Source organism: Macrotis lagotis, chromosome 8 (assembly GCF_037893015.1).
Source record: "Macrotis lagotis isolate mMagLag1 chromosome 8, bilby.v1.9.chrom.fasta, whole genome shotgun sequence".
NCBI lineage: Eukaryota > Metazoa > Chordata > Mammalia > Peramelemorphia > Peramelidae > Macrotis > Macrotis lagotis.
In genome coordinates, this window is record NC_133665.1 from 31204693 (window position 1) to 31231422 (window position 26730).

A 26730-nucleotide genomic window follows, 5' to 3' on the forward strand; every position below is an offset into this window, starting at 1 on the left:
ACTCTTCTTTTGTTTTTGTTTAGCTTTTGTTGGCCATTTGGGGTTTTCTTGCAAAAATATAGTAGTGATTTACCATTTTCTTCTCCAGTTTATTTTACAGAAGGGCAAACTGCGGTAAACAGGGTTAAGTGACTTACTCTGGGTCACATAGTTAAATGACTGAGACTAGATTTGAATCCGGGTTTTCCTGACTTAAGGACCAAACACTTAGTTACTTATCATCTTCTCTAAATTATCACTGCCCTACTTGCCCTAGCAAGCTTGGTAGCTTGGTGTAATTTGTGTGTGGGAGGGGAGGAGGGTCAATAAAATGATTAGTTACATTTATGTCCTCATCTGAAGATTTAACAAACCAGGCAACATTTATCCCATACCCTCACCCCTGACTATCCTCAACCTAGACTGGGGGATAAGTCATAATTTAGTCATAAATGAGAGGGAGTAGCATAAACACTGGTTACATCTGTGAAATGGGATGAATAATAGCCTCAATGCTACAGCTTAGTTGTGAGATTGAAGCCTAATACTTAAGTATTATATGACTGCACCACCTAGCCACCCCCAAAGCTTGTGATTCGTAATGGAACTGTGATCAGAGGGCTAGACTTGGTTGCAGGAGGGTCTGAGTTCAAATGAGGCTTTAAACTCTAGCTTTATGACTCTAGGCAAGTCACTTAATTTCTGTCTTGGTTTCCTTATCTATAAATAAGGATAATAATAGCACCTATCTCCTAGGGTTGTTGTGAGGATCAGTTGAGGTAATAATTATAAAGGGCTTAGTCTATGATAAGTGTTATAAAATATAGGCTATTATTATTATCATCATTATTCTACACTTTTACTTATGTGAGCTCTTGGTTCCATATCTCACCATTTTGTCAAGCAAAAAAAAAGATGCTAGTATGTACCACTTTTTATACAGCCAGGTTTAAAGATAAAACAGAATATAAAAGTTCACAATAGCATAGTCTGCAGGAAAGAGTAGGGTGGTTGTTTTTTGTCCTTTTTATGAAATACACATTTATCATTTATATAATATATAATATATGATTTTATATATGAATATATAAATTAAAATTACATATATAAATTTTTAGATAAAAATAAAAATAAAAATCACAGATATAAATTTATAAATAAAATTGGTGAAATATTAAAAATTAATGGTAGTCAGTGCAAAAGAGAATATGAAATGAAAGTTACCCCATTCCAAAGGGCCTTTGTTTCCTTTATTTTACTTTTCTCATTGGAACAAAGTCCCACAAAGTTCCTCTTTTTTTAACCTGAAGCTTCCCTCAACATAGCAATAGACAGATAATACAGTGACAGGAGCAGTTCCCATTCCTTAGACCTCCATCTTATGTCCTACATATCTATCATCCCTGTGTTCTGCTTATGGATAAAAAATTCTGACATTCCCTGATTTGATCATAATCTCCATCTTTTTTTGTGCCTTGCCTTTATGAGACTGTTTTTTCCTCACCATGACTTCCACCCTCAGAACTTTCTCAGACTTACCCCTTTTCTGACTTCATGTTCCTTTCTTCCCCAGCTCAGCCATATAGAATAATACCATATTACCATCTTCTCTTGAAGCTCTGGCCCCTTGTCCCACGCTTGTTCCTGTCCTTACAAACCCCAGCTCAAGATTATTATTATCCTCCACCTCCTCTGGTCCTATTCAGGTTCTACAGAATAGGGTAGGATCAACCTTGATGACAGGTTCCACTGCAAATTTGTTTTTATTTATCCTCAACCAGACCCTCAGTAGAAAAAGACAGTTCTTTTACTCATCTCTGATTGAGTCTCTATCTCTTTTAGGGATTTTTCTATGCTTTCTTATCTCTTTTCAAACTTTTCAAACTTGCCTTTCTTTCATCCTTCTTAGCTGAGCACCTTCATGTATTCATGAGAAAATAGAAACCATACACTCTCAGCTTCCTTTTCTCTTTCCCCTCCTCTACAATCTCAAAACCTTCTCTCCCCTTTCCTCAGTCTGGCCCATCCCCATGCTCTATCCCCTCTTACTCCAGTCTCTAGCTTCTGACTTCCTTGCTGAACTGAACTACTCTCTTCAAAATGATAATTTCTCTGTTTCTAAATCTAATGATCATTAAAAAAATTTTTTTCTGGACTTCTCTATACCATTTGTCTTCACTAGCTTTTCTTGTTTTTTGGGACAGTATTCTCTTTCTATGCTTCTCCTGTTTCTCAGTTTTTAAGAGAACTTCCATCCACCCTCTAACAACTATTCATAGACTTCAAGACTCTGGACTGGTGCTCTTTTTCTACACTTTCTCACTTGGTGACCACAGCAAGTCTCATGAACTTAATTAGCATCCTGTGCAGATGATACAGTAGTATACAGTTGTTAATAATAATAATAATAATAAAAATGATAGTAAAATAATAACAATAATCATAACTAGAATTTATATATTACCTATCCTGTGCCAGATACTATGCTAAACTTTTATTTCAGATATTATTTCATTTGTTCTTTATCAGAATCCCAAGAGGGAAGTGCTATTATGATACCCATTATACAGTTGAAGAAAGGGCTCTTTCTGAGCCCTAACTTCAACAAATGCTTATTGGATTTTTCAAACTGGATGTCTTACAGGTAATATGACATAACAAAGCAAAAAAACCCATAATTCACTATATTTGAAGCTAGATTCTTCAGATTTACCTGACTTTATCATCGTCTGCAAGTTCCCTTAAGGGTAAGGTTAGAATACTTTGTCCTCTGTGTAGTTATACTCTTAGTATCTCCAATCTGTAGCACATTTGGAAGCTAGGTGGTACAGTGGATCATTAGAGCACTGACCCTGGAGTCAAGAGGACCTGAGTTCAAAAGTGTGATCCATAGGAAGCACTAAATAAATGATTTTGTTTCATGGATTGATTGACACCTAAACCATCCTTCCAGCCCTCTACACTTACCTATCTTGAATATTTTGCTAAACAAAGGATTTTTAGCTTTTCTGGATATGCCCGAATTCATATGGAATTAAATAGAAGACCATTCTGTAAGTAAGTGCTATGATTCTAAAAGAAATGTACTTGTGGGGTAGCCTCAAAAACAACTGACATCTTTTATTTTTTAATCTAACCATTTAAAATATCTCTTCCCTGTGACACAAGTCAGTGAGCCAACTTATATAATAAAGAATTTTTTTAAAAAACCCTAATATCAACTGAATTTGGTAGTATATGTAATATTTCATACCTATAATAGCTTACCTCAGGATCTATTTACATAAATTTCCCTCTGCTTTTCCAAATTTTTTGTACCATATATTTGATTCAGTATTTCAATATATTCATGTACCATGAACACAATTTATCTACCTATTTCTCCTGTTGAAGAGTTTATGCTATTTCTTTATTCAAAGCAAAGTTTGCTATAATTTGATTCTGGAGACAGAGTCTTCATCAAAAGGATGAGCTCTCAAGATTCTTGTATGGAACAACTTTTTGGTGGATTTTAGGTCACCTCTGGAGACTAGCAAATTAGAGGAATCTGTTGCCCATTATAGAGAAGAAACTTTAAGTGAATGATTGATTGGGCAAAAAGGCTGATTCTCCCTCCCATTGGTTCAGACTGCTGCTCACCTTTCCTAGTTAATACTGTTTAAAAAGCTAGTGGAAAATATGAGCAAAGGATTAGGAGTTCCATCTGCTTTTGCAATTCAATTTAGTTTCTCTATGCTAAAAGAAAAATGTCTCATCTTCTATGCCCTCAGGCAGCAAAATAATAAAGCAGAATTGATGAGAAAACAAATATACCCTTTAGAGAGAGAGAAAAGAAAGAGATTTGTAGTTGAGCATGCAAACAAAGGAGGCTGTTTTAATTGGTACTGTCAAGGACAACTTGTTACCCATTTCTTTTATTTTTATAGTAAGCTTTTGTGTGACATCACACAATGTTACATCCTTTAGAATAGCTACATTTTTCTAAGTATTACCATATAAGAGAATATTTGACTCAGCTGGCCAATGTAGAGACAAGTAGCCACTTAATTTAAAATTAAAATTTAACATTTCCAGAGAATCGGTTCATGCAAATGGAAGAAAATTGTACCTGTTCTTAGCTGATATTTTTAAGTTCTTTGGGTTGACAGCAGGTATTGTGTCATTTTTTTATCCTTCTATTCCCAGCACCTAGCAGTAACCTACTCAGAGTGAGTACCTGATGCTTATTGAATGGAATTAATTTTTTCAATTGATAAATATTAATTTTCTTTCCCTTCTGACTCTCCCATACCCTAAAAAAGAAAAACAAAACCCTTGTAACAAATATGCATGTATAAGCAAAACAAATCTCCCCTCCTTCCAACCTTAGTCTGGGCCAAAATGTGTGTCTCATTTTGCATAGTTAGTCCATTTCCAACTAGAGGTGAGTGGCATTCTTCATTATTAGATCTCCAGAATTGTGGTTTCGCATTGTTTCTTCTTAGGTCTTTAACGGAATTCTTTTTGGAAAGTTATAAAATCAAGAGTTTTAATTCTTTATAATTGAAAACTTAGGATTTAAACTCCAAGCAAATAACCTACCTAATTCCCATCAGTGTTAATATTAAAGATGATGATTACTAGCATATAATGCTTCAAAGTTTGCAAGTTATTCTAAATGCATGAGCTCAGATAGTCTTCACAGTAGCTATCTCAAATATGAGAGAGTTTCCTAAGACTCTTAGATTGCCACACAATTCAGAGAAGTCATTTCTGGTTATTATATTCTGCTGAATAGAATATTTTCTGATAGAAACAAAGATTCTCATCTATTATGTGATACCAATTGTTTATTTCATCAAATGACAGGTTTTAGAGGTGAAAGAGGACTTAAAGATATGGAGAATAAGTGCCTCATTTTTTTTTTTTAGCTGAGGAATCTTAAGACTGAGAAAAGTAATACAGACAGATATTATTGACTCCATTTTACATATGAACAAACTGAGGTTCAGGCAAATGAAGCAAGTTATACAACCAATGGATTACAGAGGTGAGCTTTGAACCTAGGTTTCCTGACTCCAAAACCAGTCCTCCAAAAGAATGCAGCTGACAAAACAACAAAAACCTAGCAAAAAAAAGTCCCAAATGAACTAGAAATACTTCATGGTATTCTCTCTATGGTCTCTAGTAATTTTAAAGAATTTTGAAAAGTCAGTGAAAACTCTCTAAATTTATAATGTATTAGGCTATTCCATGAGGTAGGGATTTTTCTTAATGAGGTTTGAATACACCCATTGCTTACACAGTGCTCTCCACATAGGACCTACATAAAGAATCATGTTTCCTAAGAGAAGGAATGAATAATACTGCTTTCAAAATGATGGCACCATTTTGTTCTCGGCTCTCTGTGATTTTTCATGGTTTCTTTTCTTTTATGATTTTTGACACTAATCTATAAATTCTATGGCCCAAAATTTTGGCTGAAGGCCCGGCCCATATGGGAAAAATGTCTTAGCAAAAATATTGCTTTTGAAAAACAAAACATATTTTTTGGGTTTATTGCTGTTTAAAGCAGTCTGTTTAGTGATGTGCAGTGTTACCTGATTATCAATAAGATGGAGAGCAAATTAAATATAAGCATGTAATTGTGGGGGGGTTCTTAAGGCTTGTATATTGCCACATAATTCCAAATCTCCAGAGAAAGCATTTCTGGTTATTGTGCTCTGCTGAATATAATATTTTCAGATAGAAGAAAAATTCATTTATTAATTATAGCATCTCATTTTATTTTAGAATATTTAAAAAATTGACCTTTTCAGAGTGTTCATGATATTATGGGTCTGGAAAGGGCTTTAGAAGTCATCTAGTCCAACCCACTTACTTGACAGATGAAGAAACTAAGGCTAATGAAATTCAGTGACTTGCTAAATGCCACAAGCAGAACAGAGCTGGGGTTTGATGCCTGGTCCACTGATTCTAAATCCAGTCCTTGATCTATGGTATCAGTTGTTTACTCTATCAGATGTTAGATTTTAAAGGTAAAAAAGACTTTAAGATGGAGAGAATAATTGCCTCATATTTTTTTTTTTTTTTTTTTTGTGAGGAAGCTAAGACCAAGAAAAGTAAATTGTTGCGTCCAAGGACACCTAGGAATAAATGAATGAACTGGGATCTGAACCCAGGTCTTTTGATTTTAAATCTGCTTTTTTTTTCTATTTTGCTAAAAAGTTTGATCTGGATAATTTTTCAGCTTTTTGATAAATTATTTTCTTTTTGTTCGATGGTTATAATCTAGGCACCTTAATAAAAACGAAACAAGTAAAAACTTGAGGATCATCATTGATTATACTTATAGTTCATTTCCTATTTCTTAAAACTATAGAGGAAGTTCCAAGGCTATGGTACTAGTCCTTGATTAAAACCTTTCAAAAACTTAATTAGGGGAAACTAGGTGATGGATAGAGCACTGGCCCTGGAGTCAGGAGGACCTGAGTTCAAATGTGACCTCAGACACTCAGACCTCAGCCTAGCTGTATGACCTTGGGCAAGTCACTTAATCCCATTGCCTTAAAATAAAATAAAACTTAAAAAAACCCCTTAATTTAATAGCATGATATAGTAGAAAGGACCCGGTTTTGGGAATCAGAAGACCTTGGCTTAAATCTTGCCTCTGATGACTACTTTGGGTGAACTTGGATGAGACACTTCCTTTCCATGGATCTCAGTATACTTTTCTGTAAAATGAGGGGTGTGGTTAGATGACTCCTGTCATCCCCTTCAGCCCAAGATGTATGAACTCATGATTCCCTGAACAATTGGTGCTCAGACTTAGAGATTTGCTTGTTTGGAGTTGGAAAGGTAAGTTGAGTATATAGAGAAATGCATTATCAGAAAAAAGAGATAGGCCAATCATTTGGAAAAAATGAAGGAAAGCAGATGAGAACCACCTGACTAATCTATTGCTATCCATGAAATGTAGTAAGACCTAGAGCAGGGGTGTCCAATCTTTTAGCTCTTTTCGGCCACATTGCTCAGAAAAAACTTCTCAAGGGATATGTGGCCCTTGATAAATTTTTGTTGGGCAATGTGACCCAGAAGAGCTAAAAGGTTGGACATCCTTGACCTAGAGGAAGACCTTGAGCGTACTGGGTGGGTCATCTGTAGGGGATTTATAAAAAAACTTGGTTGAAAATTGTGTAAGATGAGGAGGTGTGACTTGGGTTATAGCCTGCACTGTTGGACACATTTGCCCACCTCAGTGACATGACTCTGATCCAATGAAGTCTGCCATTTTGTTCTGAAATGCCAAGCTAATGGTTTCAATATAGAAACTGTCTTTGAGGGGATAGATAGTATATGTTAATATATATCTGAACCTGTTGAGGGTGAGTGGAGGTGTAATTTTATTTTCTTCCTTTAGAACATACTGTGCCCATTAGATAAGAATCCTTTGCTCAAGAAATCTACATTCAGTTTCAGATAAGGGTCACACCATTGTGTTTAGTGCATTATAATAAAGTATTTTATTTATTAACTTTGGTTCTGAATTTGTATGATTACAACCCATTCAATATTTTATTACATGAAGCAGTTAATAAAAATATTTATATATAAAGGTTTACCTCTCTTCTTACCCTCTTCTCCATCCCTTACAAGGGAAGAAACATCTATGAAATACTAGGGAAGGAATTATTCCTCCCTATGGCACCATAAATATTTTACTCCTGAAATGACTTTGAAATTCCTTTTTTTCTTTTCATGAGACTACTTATAAGGTCAGATTGAAGGAATTCTTAGCAAGGATCCTTTAGAATTAGATAGAGGCTTTGAGTTGGGATAGGAAATCCTGTTTGACAACTTGTTTGAAAAATCATCTAATGAGAACATTATCATATTTCATATAAAACTGATGTTAAATAGCTTAGTTCTGAGTTACATTGTTTTGGGATATCCTCTTGCCATCTGCTAATTGCTCTGATTATTAAGATAATTTAAAACTAAATTGTGTACAAATCAAAGATATCTTAATGATTAATCTTGGATTATTCATGAAAGTTGGGTGATTTAGAGGAGCTGTTTTTCCATGAGTCAATTTGTGAAATTAGGCAAACTGGAAATACTTTACGATATGCTATATGGCAGGTCTTATACAGGATGCTTGGGAATAGAAGTACAAAGAATGAGATAGTCTTATTGCAAGAAGCCTGCATTCTAAGGGAGGGGGCAACAAATAGATCTATGAGTATATAAAGCACAAATAAATATGAAGTTCATAAATACAATGATAAACAAAGTAGATAAATAAAAAATAGCCTGGGAGGAAGGAGTGCATTAGCCAGATGAATCAGGAAAGACTATTTACATGGTGCTTGAGTTGCTTCTTAAAGGAAGGTAGGATTAGGTAGGAAGAGGGTTTATTCTAGGCAAATGGGAGAGAGTGTGTCACTGGGTTTGAAGGAACCTTAGAGACCCTATGGTCCAGGTGTTCTTGAACTATTTTATGTCACAGATGCCTTTGGTGGTTTGGTAAGCCCAAGGGATTTTTCTCAGAATGATGTTTTTAAATATTTAAAAATAAAATGTATTAAGACAAATTGTTTTGAAATAGTTAGACAAATATATATATATATATATATATTTTTTTTTTTTTTAAAAGTTCATGACTTCAGGTTAAGAATCCTTGATTTTGTCTGACCCCTTTTAAAAGCATACCTGAAAATGTCACACAGATATTTCATGAAGATAACAACATTCTACTTCCTAAGGAATCCCACAAATACTTGTGTTGTACATACATTTCAATTTCAACCAACTCTTTGTGACCCCATTTAGGATTTTCTTGGCAAAGATAATAGAATGACTTGCTATATCCTTCTCCAACTCACTTTACAGTTGAGGAAACTGAGTTAAACAGGATTAAATAACTTGCCTGGGGTCACACAACTAGTAAGTGTCTGAGGTTAGATTTGAACTCAAGATGATGAGTTCTGCCTCCAGGCTAGGGCAGTCTATGCGATATGGCACCACCTAGTAGACACTTGTAGTCAGTTTTAATAATTGCTACAAAGTAATATCAGCTATTGATTCTAATTCATTCATTTCTTACTTATTTATTTTTGAATTTTACAATTTTTCCCCTAATCTTGCTTCTGTTCCCCCCAACCCCTACAGAAGACAGTCTGATAGTATTTACATTGTTTCCACGCTATACATTGATCTAAATTGAATGTGTTGAGAAATAATATCCTTAAGGAAAAAATAAAATAAAATAAAGATTGCAAAATTATATAATAATATAACAATTTTTAAAAATTAAACGTAATAGTCTTTTGTCTTTGTTGAAACTCCACAATTCTTTCTCTGGATACAGATGGTATTCTCCATAGCAGATACCCTAAAATTATGCCTGATTGTTGCACTGATGGAATGAGCAAGTCCATTAAGGTTGACCATCACCCCCCCATGTTGCTGTTAGGGTATATAATGTTCTTCTGGTTCTCTTCATTTCACTGAGCATCAGTTCATGCAAATCCTTCCAGACTTCTCTGAATTCCCATCCCTCCTGGTTTCTAATAGAACAGTAGTGTTCCATGACATACATATACCACAGTTGGTTAAGCCATTCTCTATTTGAAGGACATTCATTTCATTTCCAATTCTTTACCACCACAAACAGGGCTACTATGAATATTTTTGTACAAGTGATGTTTTTACCCTTTTTCATCATCTCTTCAGGGTATAGACCCAGTAGTGGTATTGCTGGATCAAAGGGTACGCACATTTTTGTTGCCCTTTGGGCATAATTCTGAATTACTCTCTAGAAAGGTTAGATGAGTTCACAGCTCCACCAACAATGTAATAATGTCCCAGATTTCCCACAACCCTTCCAACATTGATCATTGTCCTTTCTGGTCATATTGGCCAGTCTGAGAGGTGTGAGTTAGTACCTCAGAGATAATTTAATTTGCATTTCTCTAATAAGTAGTGATTTAGAGCAATTTTTCATATGACTATGGATCACTTTGATTTCCTCATCTATAAATTGCCTTTGCATATCCTTTGACCATTTGTCAATTGGGGAATTGCTTGTCTTTTTAAAAATTTGCCTCAGTTCTCTGTATATTTTAGAGATGAGTCCTTTGTCAGAAATGGTAGTTGTAAAAATTGAATCTCAGTTTACTACATTCCTTTTGATCATGGTTACAATAGTTTTTGTCTGTGCAAAAGCTTTTTAATTTAATATAATCAAAATTATCTAGTTTACTTTTAATGATGTGCTCCATCCTCTTTGATCATAAACTGCTTCCCTTTTTTATGGATCTGACAGGTAAACTATTCCTTGATCTCCTAGTTTGCTTATAATATTGTCTTTTATGTCTAAATCCTCCATCCATTTTGATCTTATCTTCATATAGGATATGAGGTGTTGGTCTAATCCAAGTTTCTGCCATACTAACTTCCAATTTTTCCCCACAGTTTTTATCGAAGAGAGAGTTTTTAATCCCAAAAGCTGGACTCTTTGGGTTTATCAAATAGCAGATAACTACAATCATTTCCTGCTATCTCTTTTGCACCTAGTCTATTCCACTGATCCACCATTCTATTTCTTAGCCAATACTAGACAGAGTTGATGACTGATGCTTTATAATATAATTTTAGATTGGGTGGGATTAAGTCACCTTCTTCTGCACTTTTTTATTAAATCCCTGAAAATTCTTGACTTTTTATTTCTTCATATGAGTTTATTTACAATTTTTTCTAACTCATAAAGTAATTTTTTGGAATTCTGATTGGTAGGGTACTAAATAAGTAGTTTAATTTAGGTGGAATTGTCATTATATCAGCTTGGTCTGCCCATGAGCAGTTGATATTTGCTCAGTTATTTAAATCTGATTTTATTTATGGGAGTTAGATATATTTTTAGGATTCTCTAGGTATACCGTCATGTCATCTGCAAAGAGTGAGAGTTTTGTCTCTTCCTTCCCAATTCTAATTCCTTCAATTTCTTTTTCTTCTCTTATTGCTGAAGCTAACATTTCTAACACAATATTGAATAGGAGTGGTGATAATGGACATCCTTGTTTCACCCCTGATCTTACTGGGAATGCCTCTATCTTATCCCTATTGCATATAATGCTTGTTGATGGTTTCAGATAGATAACTGCTTATTATTCTAAGGAACAATCCATTTATTCCTACACTCTCTCTAGTGTTTTTAGTAGGAATGGGTACTGTATTTTGTCAAAGGCTTTTTCAACATCTATTGATATAATCACATGATTTCTGATAGGTTTGTTACTGATACTAATAGTTTTCCTAATATTGAACCAACCCTGAATTCCTGGCATAAATCCTACTCGGTCATAGTGTATTATCCAAGTGATAACTTGCTGTAATCCTTTTTCTAAGATTTTATTTAAGGTTTTTGCATCTAAATTAATCAGGGAGATAGGTCTATAATTTTCTTTCTCTATTTTGACTCCTGTTGGAGTCATAGAGTTAGGCAGAGTTCTACCTTCATCTATATTTACAAAGTTTATATAGAATTGAAAACAGTCGTTCTTTAAATTTTTGATAGAATTCACTTGTGAATCTATCTGGCCCTGGAGATTTTTTCTTAGGGAGTTCAATTGTTGAATTTCTTTCTCTGAGATAGGGTTATTTAGGTATCTAATTTCCTCTTCATTTAACCTGGGCAATTTATATTTTTGTAAATATTCATCCATTTCACTGATTATAAGATTTATTGGCATAGAGTTGGGCAAAATAATTCTGAATTATTACTTTAATTTCCTCCTCATTGGTGGCAAGTTTACCTTTTTCATTTATGATTCTAGCAATTTGGTTTTATTCTTTTTTGAATCAAATTAACCAGAGGATTATCAATTTTATTGTTTTTATTCATAAAACCAACTCTTAGTTTTATTTATTAGTTCAGTAGTTTTCTTGCTTTTGATTTTATTAATTTCTCCTTTAAATTTTAGAATTTCTAATTTGATATTTAATTGGGGGTTTTAAATTTGTTCTTTCTCTAGTTTTTGGTTGCATGTTTAGTTTGTTGATTTCTCTTTTCTCTAATTTATTCATGTAAGTATTTAATGATATAATATATCCCCTGACAACTACCTTGGCTGTATCCCATAAATTTTGGTATGTTGTTTTGTAATTGTCATTATCCTGGATGAAATCATTAATTCTTTCTATAATTTGTTGTTTGATCCACTTATTCTTTAGCATGAAGTTATTAGTTTCCAATTAGTTTTAGGTCTATCTCTCTCTGGCTCAATATTGCATGTGATTTTTATTGCATTAGGTTTTTATGCCCTAGGACATGGTCAGTTTTGTCTAAGTGCCATGTACTGCAGGGAAAAAAAAGTATATTCCTTTCTTTTTTCTTTTTTTTCCTTTTTTGCAAGGCAGTGGGGTTAAGTGGCTTGCCCAAGACCACACAGCTAGGTAATTATTAAGTGTCTGAGGCCGAATTTGAACTCAGGTTCTCCTGACTCCACGGCCGGTGCTCTATGCACTGTGCCACATAGCCGCCCCAGTATATTCCTTTCTATCCCTTTTCAGTTTTCTCCAAAGATATATCTATCATGCCTAGGTTTTCTAATAATCTATTTGTCTCCTTAACTTCCTTCTTGTTTATTTTATGGTTAGATTTATCTAAATCTGAGAGCAGGAGGTTGAGGTCTCCCACCAGTAGAGTTTTACTATCTGTATCTTCCTGTTACTCATTCAACTTCTCCTCTAAAAATCTGGATGTTATTCCACTTGGTGCATACATATATTTAGTATTGAAATTACTTTATTGTCTATGGTACCTTTTAGGAGGATATAGTTTCCTTCCTTATCTCTCTTAATTAGATCTGTTTTTGCAGCTGCTTTGTCAAGGATAGGGATTGCTATCCCTGCTTTTTTCACTTCAGCTGGAGCAAAATATATTTTGCTCCAAACTTTTTTACCTTTACTCCCTTCTTCAAATGAGTTTCTTGTAAGCAGCATATTATAGGATTCTGGTTTTTAATCCACTCTTCTATTTGCTTACATTTTATAGGAGAGTTCATCCATCCCATTCACATTCAAAGTTATAATTACTAACTCTTTATTGCCCTCCATGCTATCTTCCTTCTGTTTGTATTTTCCCCTTTTTCACTTTATCCATGTTCCCCATTATTTTGTTTCTGAATACCACCACCTTCAGTGTGTAAGATGTTCCATGTAAGGTACTTCTTTTAAAGCAAGGGCCAAAGGCCATTTGGAGATTTATAATATCATTTGTGGGCTATATTTGGTCACACAATTCATTAATTCACCCCCTCCAAAGCTCCTAGATTTATTGAATTTTGAGTCCCACCTATGGTTGCCTTGGCAATGCCTGACCAAATGATTTCAGTGATATTCCCTGCCCCTGCCTTAACAAAAGAGCTGTGCTACCAGAATATTTTCTTTGTCAAGCAAATTGCATCTTTTAATGAATTTATAATCTGGGAAATTCTTTCCAACAATCCCAAGAAAACACATTGCCTACTTCTGAAATCCAAGATCTCTAGAAGTCAATGAGATCTCTTTCCACCTGTCAAAAATCAGGAATGCATACTCTGTAAGGAAATGGAACTTAGGTGGAACTTCCCCTTTCAGGAAAGTTTGTAACTATATGCCCCATACTTAAATATCAACCTTAGACCTATATCTGAAGAGTTTTGAATGTGCTCCTAGAATGTCATCAAACAAGGAAAAGAAAAGTCAGAGAATACATTGACCTTCCTTGGAAGAAGGACAAAGCTACAGACTCTATCCCTATCCCTAAGATATTCATGAATGTAGCTAGAATGTTCTTGAATCTCTGAAAATGTTTCATAGAAGAATTCTAGGAGTAAATGATTTTCCTTTCCAACCTCAGTGCTAGATAGGTCTTTTCTTCACTATTTTAATTTTAGATTTAGATATTCAATTTTTCTGTGAGTATCCATTTCCTAAAGTTCTTCATAGAGGTATAAGACACAGCTGAACAGTAACTGTTTGACACTTGAGGAATCTGGGTGTTTTGATGTTCCACATTAAATGGGGACTTAATCTGATGATGATGATAGCAATACTACCCAGCATCTATATAACAGGTCAGATATCTAAAAGTTCTTTCACACAGATTATCTTGTGGGATTCCCAAAGCAAATATTTAATATGATTATTTCCATTTATCAGATGAGGAAACAGAGATGTGACAAGATTATGTAATCAATATGTTTTTGTATTTCCTGTGTACCCATTGCCCACCACTTAATGGGTTCTTAAATGCTTGTTTATTGGTTGATTAGTCTTTATCCCTAAAACTCAGAATATTTGGATGGTGCTCTTTCTATTCTGTCCTTTGGATATTTTTATGAATTCATAAGATCCATAAGTAGAGTCAATTTCTGAATTCAACACTTGCTAAGTTCTCAGTTTTCTGATCTATAAAATGGAGACAATAATTGCATGATCTGTCACATAGATTTGTGAGAAAAACATTTTTTGATTAGATTATAAAATACAATACAGATATAAACAGCTTTCATTATGAAAGCCCTTTTAGGAATAGGTGCACTAGTACTGAAATTTAAAGCATGTAAAATATTATTTTATACAACATGTTTTAATACTGATCAACATTCAGTTAACCACACCAATTGAAATTAGATATTAACATGAATAATTTAAATTTAGAGGTCATCCCTAAAACTCTTTTAAACCAATTTTTAATTTAACTAATTTTTTATGTATTTTATTTATTAACTTCATAATGATGCTATATGTGTGTATATCCATAGATATACATATGTATGGATGTATAGTCACAAGTGTTTGTGGTATATCTATATTAAATAGAGAGAAAGATAGAAAGAAAGAAAGATAGATAGACAGACAGATGCGTATTGGTTGTTTGGTTGTCCTTTGTTCTCAAAGAAGACCAGAATGAAATCACAATGTTAGGGTCAAGTGCATTTGTCCAACTGACTGATCAGACCAATACAAGCTTAGGATGCACTACCCCAGGTTGGGCACAAATAGTCCATGTGAATGTTTGAGGTGAGTCCTCATACTCATATACACATCAGTTGTCTTCCTTTTTAGAATGTAAGCTTTGTGCAAGTAGGAATTGTTTTCATTTGTATTTCTAGCATCTAACACATAGTCAATGTTACTTGTAGATCATATAATACTCATATAATCATTAATCATATGTTACTTGTAGATCATATAATAATCATATAATCATTAATAATTGATGTTACTTGTAGATCATATAATAATCATATAATCATTAATCATATGATGCTACTTGTAGATCATATAATAATCATATAATCATTAATAATATGATGTTACTTGTTGATCATATAATAATAAAATGTGGAATATATACTTGTTGATCAACTAATTGAAGTCTTTGGCCAAAATAACTAATAGAAGCCCTAGCCACTCTTTCTTATTAGTGGAGGAGTAATCAATAAGCCTAGACAAAACAAAAAGCAATAGCTATAGATTGAAAATAATCTGTGGGCTTATCCTGAAATTATGAAAGGAAAATAGTTTTCTTTTCAAAATAGGGAAAACTAGCAAAATTGACACAAAAATTTGTTGGAACAACTACTCAATATTTTGAGTAGTGTTACTGCTAGACATCTGGCAACTCTTTCTAGTTATACAGTAGAAAGGACCAAGCAAAAGTCCTTCAAGTCAGGTTTCATTTGTATATAGATGCCAGCACAATGTATAACTCAGGTATAAAAATACTAGTTCCAGATGCTTGGAGTTTAAATGCTAAGGTTGAATCCTGTCTTTAAAAAAATAATCCAGAACAAATAGAAGATTTTTTTTTGCTTGAAATTAAAGGTTACATTAAAAACTGAATATTGAATATCAATATCAATAATTCAGTTTTCAAAGTGATTGTATATCTCTTAATTTCAGTGAATAAGATGTCATAACTTTTCCTGTTGCCTCCTCTGAGTGAGTCCCTTCCAGTTCCTTTTGTCCACTCAGTCTTTTTTTTTTTTTTTTGCAAGGCAAATGGGGTTAAGTGGCTTGCCCAAGACCACACAGCTAGGTAATTATTAAGTGTCTGATGCTGGATTTGAACTGAGGTACTCCTGACTCCAGGGCCAATGCTCTATTCACTGTGCCACCTAGCCACTAATTGTCCACTCATTCTTAACCTGATTTTCTAGTGACTCCATTTTACTGTGACTGCTTTTCCTGCACTTTGCATAATTTCTTAAAAGGTCTTTCCATATTTCTTTACATTCGTCATAAATTGATGTTTTTATTTTTTAAATTTTTTTGTTTATTTATTTTATATTATTATAATAATGATATTGTTGTGAAAGTAATCATAACCCCCTCCCCAAAAATGAGAAACCTCAAGAATAGTGAGAGGGGAAAAAAGTGTACTTCAGTCTGTGTTTAGATTCCAATGGCTCTGTCTCTGGAATGAGTTGTCTTCTCTATCATAGCCACCAGAGAAGTTGCTTCAATATTTTTCCCACAGTTGCTATCACTAGCTGCATTTCCCTCCACCCTATTCCTGCCCCTTCTGATCTACTCCATTCTCTCTCTCTCTCTCTCTTTCCTTTCATCCTGTCCCTGTTCAGAAGTGTGTTGTATCTGAGTACTCTCTCTCTCTCAATCTTCCCTCTCTTAAATCACCTACCCCCTCTTCTCCCCCCCCCATTCCCCCTTCTCCCATCCCTTTCACCCCAGTTTTCTCTAGGGTAAGATAGATTTCTATACCTTATTACCTGTGTATGTTACTTCCTCTCTGAGCCATTTCTGATGAGAATGAAGGCTCATTCATTCCCCCTCAGCTTCCCTCATTCCACTCCATTATCAAAGCTTTTTCTTGACTGTTATGTGAAATATCTTAGCCTCCTTCCTCCTCTCCTTCCTTTCCTCCCAGTACTTCCCTTTATCACCCATTAATGCCATCTTTTTACTATTTTATACCATTATATTCAGCTCCTTCCTGTGCCTAGTCTATATATACTCCTTCTAACAGCTCTTATAAATGAGAAGGCTCATATGAGTTATCAGTATTTTCTTCCCATTAAGGAATATAAACAGTTCAATATCATTAAGTTCCTCATAGTTAGTCTATCTCATGCACTCCTATGGTTCACCAGAGTCCTATACTTGGAGATCAAACTTTCTGTTCAGCTCTGGTTTGAAAGTCCCTTATTTCATTCAAAGTCCATCCTTCCCCCTGGAAGAGGATGTTCAGTTTTTCTGGGTACTTGATTCTTGGTTGTAAACCAAGATCTTTTGCCTTCTAGAATATGATATTTCCATCCCTGTGAGCCCTTAATGTAGATGCTGCCAGATCCTGTGTATTACTGACTATAGAGCCATGGTAGTTGAATTGTTTGTCTCTGGCAGTTTTTAGCATTTTCTTTTTGACATGAGAGTTTTGGAATTTGGCTATAATATTCCTGGAAGTTTTTGTTTTGGGAACTCTTTCAGGAGGTGATCAGTGAATTCCCTCAATTTCTATTTTACCCTCTGCTTCTAGGATCTCAGGGCAATTTTGATGAATTATTTCTTGAAAAATGAAGTCTAAGCTCTTTTCCTGGTCATGACTTTCAGGTAGCCCAATAATTGTTAAATTATCTCTCCTGGATCTATTTTCAAGATCAATTGTTTTTCCAATGAGATATTTCACATTTTCTTCTAATTTTGGTTTTTTTTTTTGATATAGTTTTATTTCTTGCTGAGTTCTCACAAAGTCATCAGCTTCCTTTAGTTCCATTCTGCATGTGAAGGAGTTATTTTCTTTTCCAGTTGGCCAATTCTGCTTTTTAAGGCATTTTTCTTCTAGTCTTTTTTTTTTAGGTTTTTTTTCAAGGCAATGGGGTTAAGTGACTTGCCCCATGGCTAGGTCATTAAGTGTCTGAGTCTAGATTTGAACTCAGGTACTTCTGACTCCAGGGCCGGTGCTCTATCCACTGTGCCACCTAGCTGCCCCCCTAAACTAGTTTTTAATATCTTATTTTCTTCAGTATTCTTTCATATTTCTTTCACCAATTTTCTGACTTGGCTTTCATGATTTATCTGCATGACTCTCATTTGTCCTCCCAATTTTTCTTCTACTTCCCCTTAATTGCTTTTCAAAGTCTTTTTTTGAGCCCATTTTCTATTTCTCTTGGAAGTTTTGGACACTGAAACTTCAATTTTGTCATCATCTGAGTATGTATTTTGGTCCTCCATGGGACCAAATTAATTTTCTGTGGTCAGATTCTTCTTTGTTGTTTGCTCATTTCCTCAGCCTATGACTGATTTACTGCACTTCCAAGGCTTTGGGTTTTTTTTTGTACATCCTACAGGGACCTTAATTTCTCCAAGGTCTTACGAGAGGCTCTGACTGCTCTCTTGACTGTATTCAGGCCTGCCCCTCTGCCCTGGAGTAGTGAGGCTGGTCCCTGCTATGCTATGGTCATGTTATGGGGGGCCCATACTGAGATGTGGCTCTGAATGTGGGCAAACAGCAGAGTCCTGCCCCAGGGAGAGTAGAGACACCTCTGTAGTCTCCCTACAGGCTGAGAGCTCTGGACCTGCTGGGTGGCTCTAGCAACATCCCCTGCAGATTCTCTCTGCAGGGCTGCTCTGAGACTGGCACTCTGCTCTGCACTCACTCTGTTGTGGCAGAGTTCTCTCACCACCCCTTCTGGCTGTCCCCAATGATCCCTGGGTCAAAAGGTCTGGAAACTTCCCCCTTTGCCACAGACCTAGGTGCCTGACCAGGCTATGCTGTGTGGGGGCTCTGGCTTTGGTTTTTTCCAACCCCCAGTCCCAGTGGAACAGACCTTTCCTGCGGAATTTCTAAGTTGTCATGGACTGGGAAATTGTATCATTCAGTCTTCCTGTGTGCTCTGCCTCTCTAAATTTTGGCTAGATTCATAATTTGAGGGCTTTTGGAGATTTTTGGGGAATTCCTGCCTTCATACCGCCATCTTGGCTACGCTTCTCTCTAACTTGATGTTTTTAATATCATTGTACATTTCTATCACATGGATTTATTTGATCATTACCCTTTTGATGGCCATTAATGTTGCTTCCAAATTGTATCCAATTGTATATAGTGCTATTATAAAAATCTTTGAATTCGCATCTCTCCTTCCCTCCCTTTCTCTATTTCCTAACACTTTTAGCAATATATTCCCTAGAGTGGAATCAGTGAATCAAAAGGTTTTTGGGTTTTGGTTAAGGTTGTTGTGTTGTATTTGTTTGGGGACTGAGTCATGACACAGATAAATATTTTAGCTGAGTCATCAGGATGTCTAAGTAAGGGGCAGTACACAATGCTGCATTGTACGTTAGAGTGTGATGAAGAGGTTAAAAATAACATGCATGCCTGCTTCTCCTTCCCTCCCTCCCTCCCTCCTCATTCTGATCCCTAGTGGGATATTTCTGTGGGCCACATGAGGAATCTGACATTTGATTCATTCAGGAGGACTTGCCTTGGTCTTATAAAACACGGTGGCAACTCCGTCAAAGGTCAAAGCCAACTCCAGGGCTAGTGGTAACTTCACGTTGGTATTTCAGGTGAAATAAATGAAAGCAACTAGAAATAAACAGTATGGTCAAATGTCTGGTAAAGATCCAGACTCGGAGAAGCCTCCACTTACACATGGTTAACCACTGCAGCAATAATGTCTTTGTGCGGCTGTTGAGACACGGAGCCAGGATCACTGCGAGAAATGTTGGTATGTGAAGTTTCCCTTTTTTGTAACTTGGTTTCTGGGGACTTTGAGTGACTTCCAACTGCATTTGTTCAGGCAGCTAAAACAGAGGAAGCCAGCTGTGAGCTTCAGTGGCAGGATTCTTAATTTTTATTTATAGAGAGAAGGGAAAGGGAAGGAAGGAAGGAGGAGGAGGAAAGAATTGTGGATCTACCTTTCTGACAATGTGTGGTACTCCCAAATGTGGAGCTAATTGTTGATGGTTAAATGAATGGGAGCTTTGATTAATGAGTGCCTTCAGGAAGAATAGTTATAAAAAGCATATTTTAAAGGCAGAGTACATGATAATTAGCAGCCAGGGACCTTTGAATAAGGGATGAGGCAGTGTTGATCATTTCAACACTGATTGCTCAATAATTATGGAAGGGTGTAGCAAAAACAAGAATGAGTGATAAAACCATGGATTTTTCTTTTTTTATTGAATGTATAAGTAAAAGTGATGATGCAAAATTCTTTGACCACAATAATTATCTCACACAATTGAGCCTCCAAACTCTATGCTTCAATTCAATTTACTAGTTTCAGGGAGCTTACAATCTAGGAGGATTGCTGCATGTACATGTTACTTTAAGATTTACTATATACACGATCTTAGGTGCTGTGAAATAAGAGTTACAGGTATTAATATCCCTAAACTGAGGCTCAAAGGGCATGTTATTTGACTGGATCAACTCATTACTTACTCTCTGTGTGATCTTTGAGGAAATATGTAACCTCTATGGATCTCAGTTTCTTCATCTGTCAATTGAAGTAGTTGAACATAGATATTTTCTAACTATAAATCTATCACCCTATGGTATAATTCTAGGCAGTTAGGTGATGCAATGGATAGGTCTGAGTTCAAATCCAGTCTTAGACATTTACATACCTATGTGATACTGAGCTTAACTTCTGAAGGGCTATAGCTTAATCTCTGGCTTAAATGCTTGAACTCTGCTTCAGTTTTCTCAACTGTTAAAAGAGGACAATAATCATACTCTTATTTGAAATAATATTTGCACAGTGCTTAGTCCAGGGCCTGGTACCTGGTAAGTGCTTAATAAATGCTTTATTTCCTTCATTTAAAGAAAATCGATGTACTGACACTCCAAAGGCAATGGAATACGAGCTTTTGTCCAAGATACCAAAAGAACAGAAAGACTTCTATGCCAAACAAGAGAGAGAGAGAATGGCATGTACAGCTTGAAGAAAAGCTTTGAAAGTAGTGACAATTTAAATTATGTGAGCAGCTAGGTGGTTTGTTGAATAAAGTGTTGAACTTGGAGTCAGAAAGACCTGAACTTGAATTTTGCCTCAGACTCTATAGCTTTCTTATCCATGGAAAGTCACTTAATTTCTCTGTTTCAGAAAGAGGCATTTGTATTGTAAAATGGAGATGATAATAATAGCACCCTTCTCAGAGATGAGGTAGGGACTATATATTTACTTAATTATTAAAATTATTGCTACTGCTGTGAGAACCAAATGAAATAATATATGTAAAGTGCTTTGCTAACATGTGGACTTATAGCAATTTCTGTCCCCATGAACATTTAGGAACATGCATGTAATGATGGATGAAGAGCCAGTCTCAGAGTCAGGAAGATTTGGGGTCAAGCTCTGTCTTTGATTCATTCTGCTACTGTGGTCCCTGATCAAGTCATTTAATGTCTCACTACCCTATAGTTTGAAGTTTTAGAGAGAAAGAACTGCAAGGGTGGATAAACTTTTTTTTACCAGTGAAATCGCAAATCTAAACTCTTTCCATCTCCATAAGCATCCCAGTCCATCAAAATGTGTATAAATAAAAAGATGCACAGACTTAATTATGTCACTTCCCCCATTTAATTTTGTTGCTATTTGGTCATGTCCAACTCTTTATTTTCTCTGCAAAGATACTTGCCATTTCTGTCTTCAGCTCATTTTTCAGATGAGGAAACAGATAAACAGGGTTAAGTGATTTGCCTAGGGTCAACACAGTAAAATGTCTGTAGGCTGCATTTGAATTCAGAAAGATGAATCTTCCTGACTCCAGACCACCTAACTGACCTTTTTTTTTTTAAACTAAACTCCAGCTTATTGGATTCTGTCACTTCTGGGATCAAATATAAAATCCTCTGTGTGGCATTCAAAGTCCTTTACACTCTGACTCTCTCCTACATTTCCAATCTTCTGACACTTTACTCACCCCAATAGACTCTGAAATCCAATGATACCATTGTCCTTGTTATTCCTCAAACAAGATAGGTCACATCCCACCTCTGGATATTTTCATTTATTGACCCCCATGCTTGAAATGATCTCTGTACTCATCTCCAGCTTCTGACTTAACCACCTTCCTTTCAGTCTGAGCAAAAATCACATTTTTATGAGAAGCTTTTCCTGATGCCCCCCTTAATGCCAATACTTCTCTCTATTATCTTGTTTGTATCTGAATTTGAACATAGTTATTTTCATGTCATCTTCTCCTTCCTTCCAACTTGACTCTTAAATTCCTTGAGAACAAGGGCTGTCTTTTTGCCTTCCTTTGTTATCACAAGACCTAGCATATAGTAGTTGCTTAATAAATTCTTATTAACTGATTAACCTGACTGAATTCAAATGCACAGAAACACAAATTCTTTAAAATAGGATGGAATTAGGTTATCTCTTTGGAGTCCAACTTGGCTTCCTTTTTACAAGGCTATGAAGACCTTCTAGACCTAGCCTGAGTAAGAAGAAAGATAAAAACAAGGAAGGAAGGAAAACAGAGAGGTGATCTAAAGCTACCTTTCACAAGTAGATGTTGCAGAATGTGCAGAATCAAAGGGCAGGGAGATAGAAGAGCAAACTTTCCCAGGAAGAGATGGTTTGGTAAAGACCTTAGTGGTCTTTGTAGTCTTATTTTTCCAACATATCTTGGACTTAGTCATCTTCCTCCTTTCTAGAATATAACCTTTCCTTCAGTACCACCTGAGAGGCAGAGGTAAAACTTTATTTTCTGCTTTTGAAATTTGATGGCAATTCTGAAGAGGCTGTTGTGGGAACTGCTCTGTTGGTGAATCCAGAAGGTCTAGCCCTATCAGAAATAGAAAGCTTGATCCTGAATCTAGTTCAAGGACCAATTACTCTCCCTATTGATCTCTTATTCTGTTTGGATCAGAGTAGAGGAAGAGTATATTTTTATGCCCACCTCCCCCCTCCCTCGAAGGCAGTAAGCTGTCAATCAAAAATTAAGATGGAATCAAAGATTGCTAAGTAGAAGACTCCTAACATACTCCCTTTGAATCTAGCTGTTGTTAGCCGACAAGATGAAGAGGCCGTGTTTCCAGAAGCAGCTCTCTCTGCCAAAGATGGATCTGACTGCCAAACAGCAGACATATGATATGTGTGTCTCCCTAGTGTGGAGAGGCACATGAGTCAGACATTTATTTGGCTTTCATAGACACTCCCAGTCACACAGAGAAAAATGCTGTCAGCAACAGGGTCAGTGAATGTGAATAGTCAATAGGATAGTGAGGCATATACAAACAAATGTCTAGTTAAGCAATTGCTGAAGTAGGGATCTGGACCCGGTAGTTGACTTGGAATCATTGGACTCATCACAAGGAAACTTAATTAGGAGGAAAGTGAGAAAAAATTAAATGGAGGCTGCATTTTTTTTAAATGTAGAAGAGAACCAGGTGGGGGATAATCTGCAAGGAAATTCTACCAGTTCCAACTATTTAGAAATTTCAAAATTTCCAGGTTGAGCAGCCAGAGATGATATCTGGTAATCTTAATTAGAGGGATGGGATATCTCATTGGAATTTCTGACTCTATGTTAATGCTTGATTTAGACCTACACAGCTGATCATTTTCTCCTCCTTTCTTATGTGCCTTATTCCAGATTTCCATAACAGGTGTGTGACTGTGTTTGTTTCCATGCATATCCTGTTTTGTTTCCCTGAGTCACCAGGCTTTGATTCTATATAATTTTAAAAAAAGAAAAAAAAAAAAGAATGGACTTTGAATCTTTCAAGTATATTTAAATAATATGATATCTTGGAAATTACAGGCCCTGGAGTTATACCTTGGCTCTTCTATTTACTATCTGTGGGAACTTGGATAAGCCATCTAATTTTTCTGGGCCTTAGTTTCTTCTTCTGTAAAATCTGGGAGTTGGACTAAGGTAATCTTTAAATCCCCCTTTCAGCTTTAAATTTCATCAAATGTTTTCCCTAGTACGATGTACTTGAGAGTGTCTGACAATAAAAATTCTCATTGGGTGAATTTATCTTCATAAAAATTATAGGATATTAGGATATGAGATCTAGAACTTTGTAGTTGTAGTACATTACTTTGTACATCTCATACATTTTTCAAGAACACCATGGTTTGTAAGACCAACTGGGAAGCACAGTATATAGAAACTGGACCTGGAATCAGGAAGACATAAGTTCAAATCTGCTCTCAGACACTTACTGTGTGACCCTGGGCAAGTTACTTAATGAAGTTTGCCCCAGTATCCTCATTTATAAAATAACCTGAAGAAGTGGCAAACCACTCTAGTATCTCTGACAGGAGAACCTCAAATAAAGACACAAAGAGTTAGACACAATTGAGATAACAACAACATGCTTTGTAAACCTTAGAATCATTTAAATGTTAGTTATTATTCTTATGTTGCATGATGGTTCTTTGTATATGTCCCAACCACCATATTGCATTGTAAGGTTCATGAGGGCTGGGATTATACTTGGTCATTTTTCGACTTGGAATCAGGAAACCCTGGGGGGGGGGGGATATGGGGGCATGATCTTAAAGGTGAAAGTCTAGTGAGAGCCACTGGTTAGGGATGTATACTTAATTAAGGCATCTCACAACCCTTAAAAGTGGGGTCCTAGTGATCTTTACAAAAAACCCTTACAAAGTTCATTTCTGGGTGAGGTGTCAGTGAGAGATGAATCAAATCCCATTCTTATATGCTGAACTTCTCTAGGCCTCTATTTCTTCATTGTTCAATAACCCTGACAGGGTGGTTATGAGAATCAAAGTATGCCATAGGATCACATGGACATCAAAACAGTATCTCGGATATCTGTTTCAACATCCACATTATTACAGATGAGGAAACAAAGATTCCAAGAGACAAACTGATTTTCACAATATGACTAATAAGAAAATATGTTAAATATGATAGTACCCCTGCCATGGGAAGGGAGGTTGGTAGAAGAATGTAGAACTCAAAACTTGCAAAAGGATGGATATTGAAAACTATTTTTGTATGTAATTGGAAAAAAATTAAAAATTTAAAAATGTCATACACATAGCTTGAATTTAGACTTCGGTTCTGTGACTTCAAGGTCAGCAAAAACTTTCAAAGTTCTTTCCTCTGTGACAATAGATGGTCTTTCAGGTTCATTCTTTCCCTAAACCTATGTCGAAATGATGCAGTACTCCCTCTTGACCAACTTCTTAACACTGGTACTGGAAGAGGGTGGCTGCTATCTCCAGTTTTAAGGTTGGCCCTGTGAATGGTTATCCTCCTAAGAATGTAACTTAACAAGACTTTACCAGTGTGCTTCCTCTTAGTCAGTACATTTAAGTAACTTTTTAGAAAAGACATTTTTCAAATGGTATGGTAAGAACGGTAATGGAGTTGGGGAATACTATTCCATAAATATATCTATCTTTCATAGGAAAGGGTGAGATTTAAGGCACATGTGTAAAGAATACAGATAGCCAAGATAACTCTTAACTCTGGAAGAATAGACTCTTGATGCCCTTTCTTTCCCAGTAGATTCTTTCTAAAGTTTACTGAGGTGTAGGGTGTTGGGGATGGATGGATCACTCTATTGTTCTACTGATTGCTCTTTGTGAGGCATGATGTCTCTGCCTGTCAAGTCTTTCCATTATTGGACTGTGCTGAGTCACTTGGCTGTTGGTCAACTGCTGAACTGAGAACTGGCAAGTCTCTGCTTCTGGGCAACAGCTACCATATTGACCTGACTCTGGGCTATTGGGCTGGATAGGTTGCTTGGACATTTGATTACTTCTGCCTGGACTGGGCATCAGTGTGTGGAATGCCCAATCACTTGGATCTTCATAAAGTGTAGCATTTCTGTTAGAGCTTTTCTAAGTTATGGAATGATTTATTTTATAATCAAAATGGCTTATTCCCCTTTATATGACAATATTTCTCTCTATTACAAAACTCTTCCAGTATCTTTACCTGAGATCCAATTAGGTATATTTAAACACTCAAAATGCTTTGCAAATTTTAAGGTGTTATATAAATATTATGATTATTTCTTTGTCCCTCAGCCCTTAGCATGTGCCTTGAACATAGTATTTATTTGGTGTTCTTTGAAATGAAATTTACATCTCATCCCTAAAAGTATTTCATCAAAATAGTCTATTTTCATCATTATGATGTCATTATTATTATTTATTTGGTGTTCTTTTGACCTGGGCCTGAATTTTCTACAATTCCAGTATTTTTTCCAGCTCTTTATCTCCAAAAGGGGTCATAGAAAAGAGGTAAAACTTAGCATAGTAGGAGAAAGAAGTGTAACAAGACAAGGTTGTGGAAGAGTATACCTGGGCCTGTGAGTCAATGGTTTTCTCCATTGGTTCCTAAATAAGTTGGTTGTATGGATATTTGTTCCAACATCTTCAGGAGATAAGACAACTAAGGGAAAGAATTGGAGTATGTGGGGTTGGTATATTTCCAGAATGCAGATTGATATTAATGCATCATTCACAATATGATTGCATATAAGAACAGAGTTAGAGAAGCTAGGTAAGACTTACCAGTATAGTAAAGAAGCTCTTTTGCATTGTTTTGACATTCCAGACTACTTTTATTATTCATTTTTTTAAAAATGTTTTTGTTCTGAATTTAACAAACACCAGAAAAAGAGAAAACATATCTATATGTAAAAGTAGAACAGAAAAAGATTATATGTGACATTATAAATCTCTGGTATATACAGTTTGCTTTTATTTTTCAATATATATACTAAATTCCACAAATAACTTTCAAAGTGTCCTTCTT

General features: G+C 35.6%; 1 protein-coding gene across 20 annotated transcripts in view; it reads left to right on the top strand.

Moving 5' to 3' along the window:
• FRMD3 (FERM domain containing 3) overlaps positions 1–26730 on the top strand; it is a 329113-nt gene that overhangs the window by 280791 nt on the left and 21592 nt on the right. The window contains exon 1 of one of the 20 annotated variants that reach the window (XM_074196672.1): positions 17051–19697. The exons of the other annotated variants lie outside the window; for them this stretch is intronic. Within the exon in view, the coding sequence (XP_074052773.1) occupies positions 19571–19697 (127 nt within the window). The 5' untranslated portion in view covers positions 17051–19570. Of the gene's footprint in view, positions 1–17050; positions 19698–26730 lie in introns of those variants that run through there. 20 annotated transcript variants of the gene reach the window in all.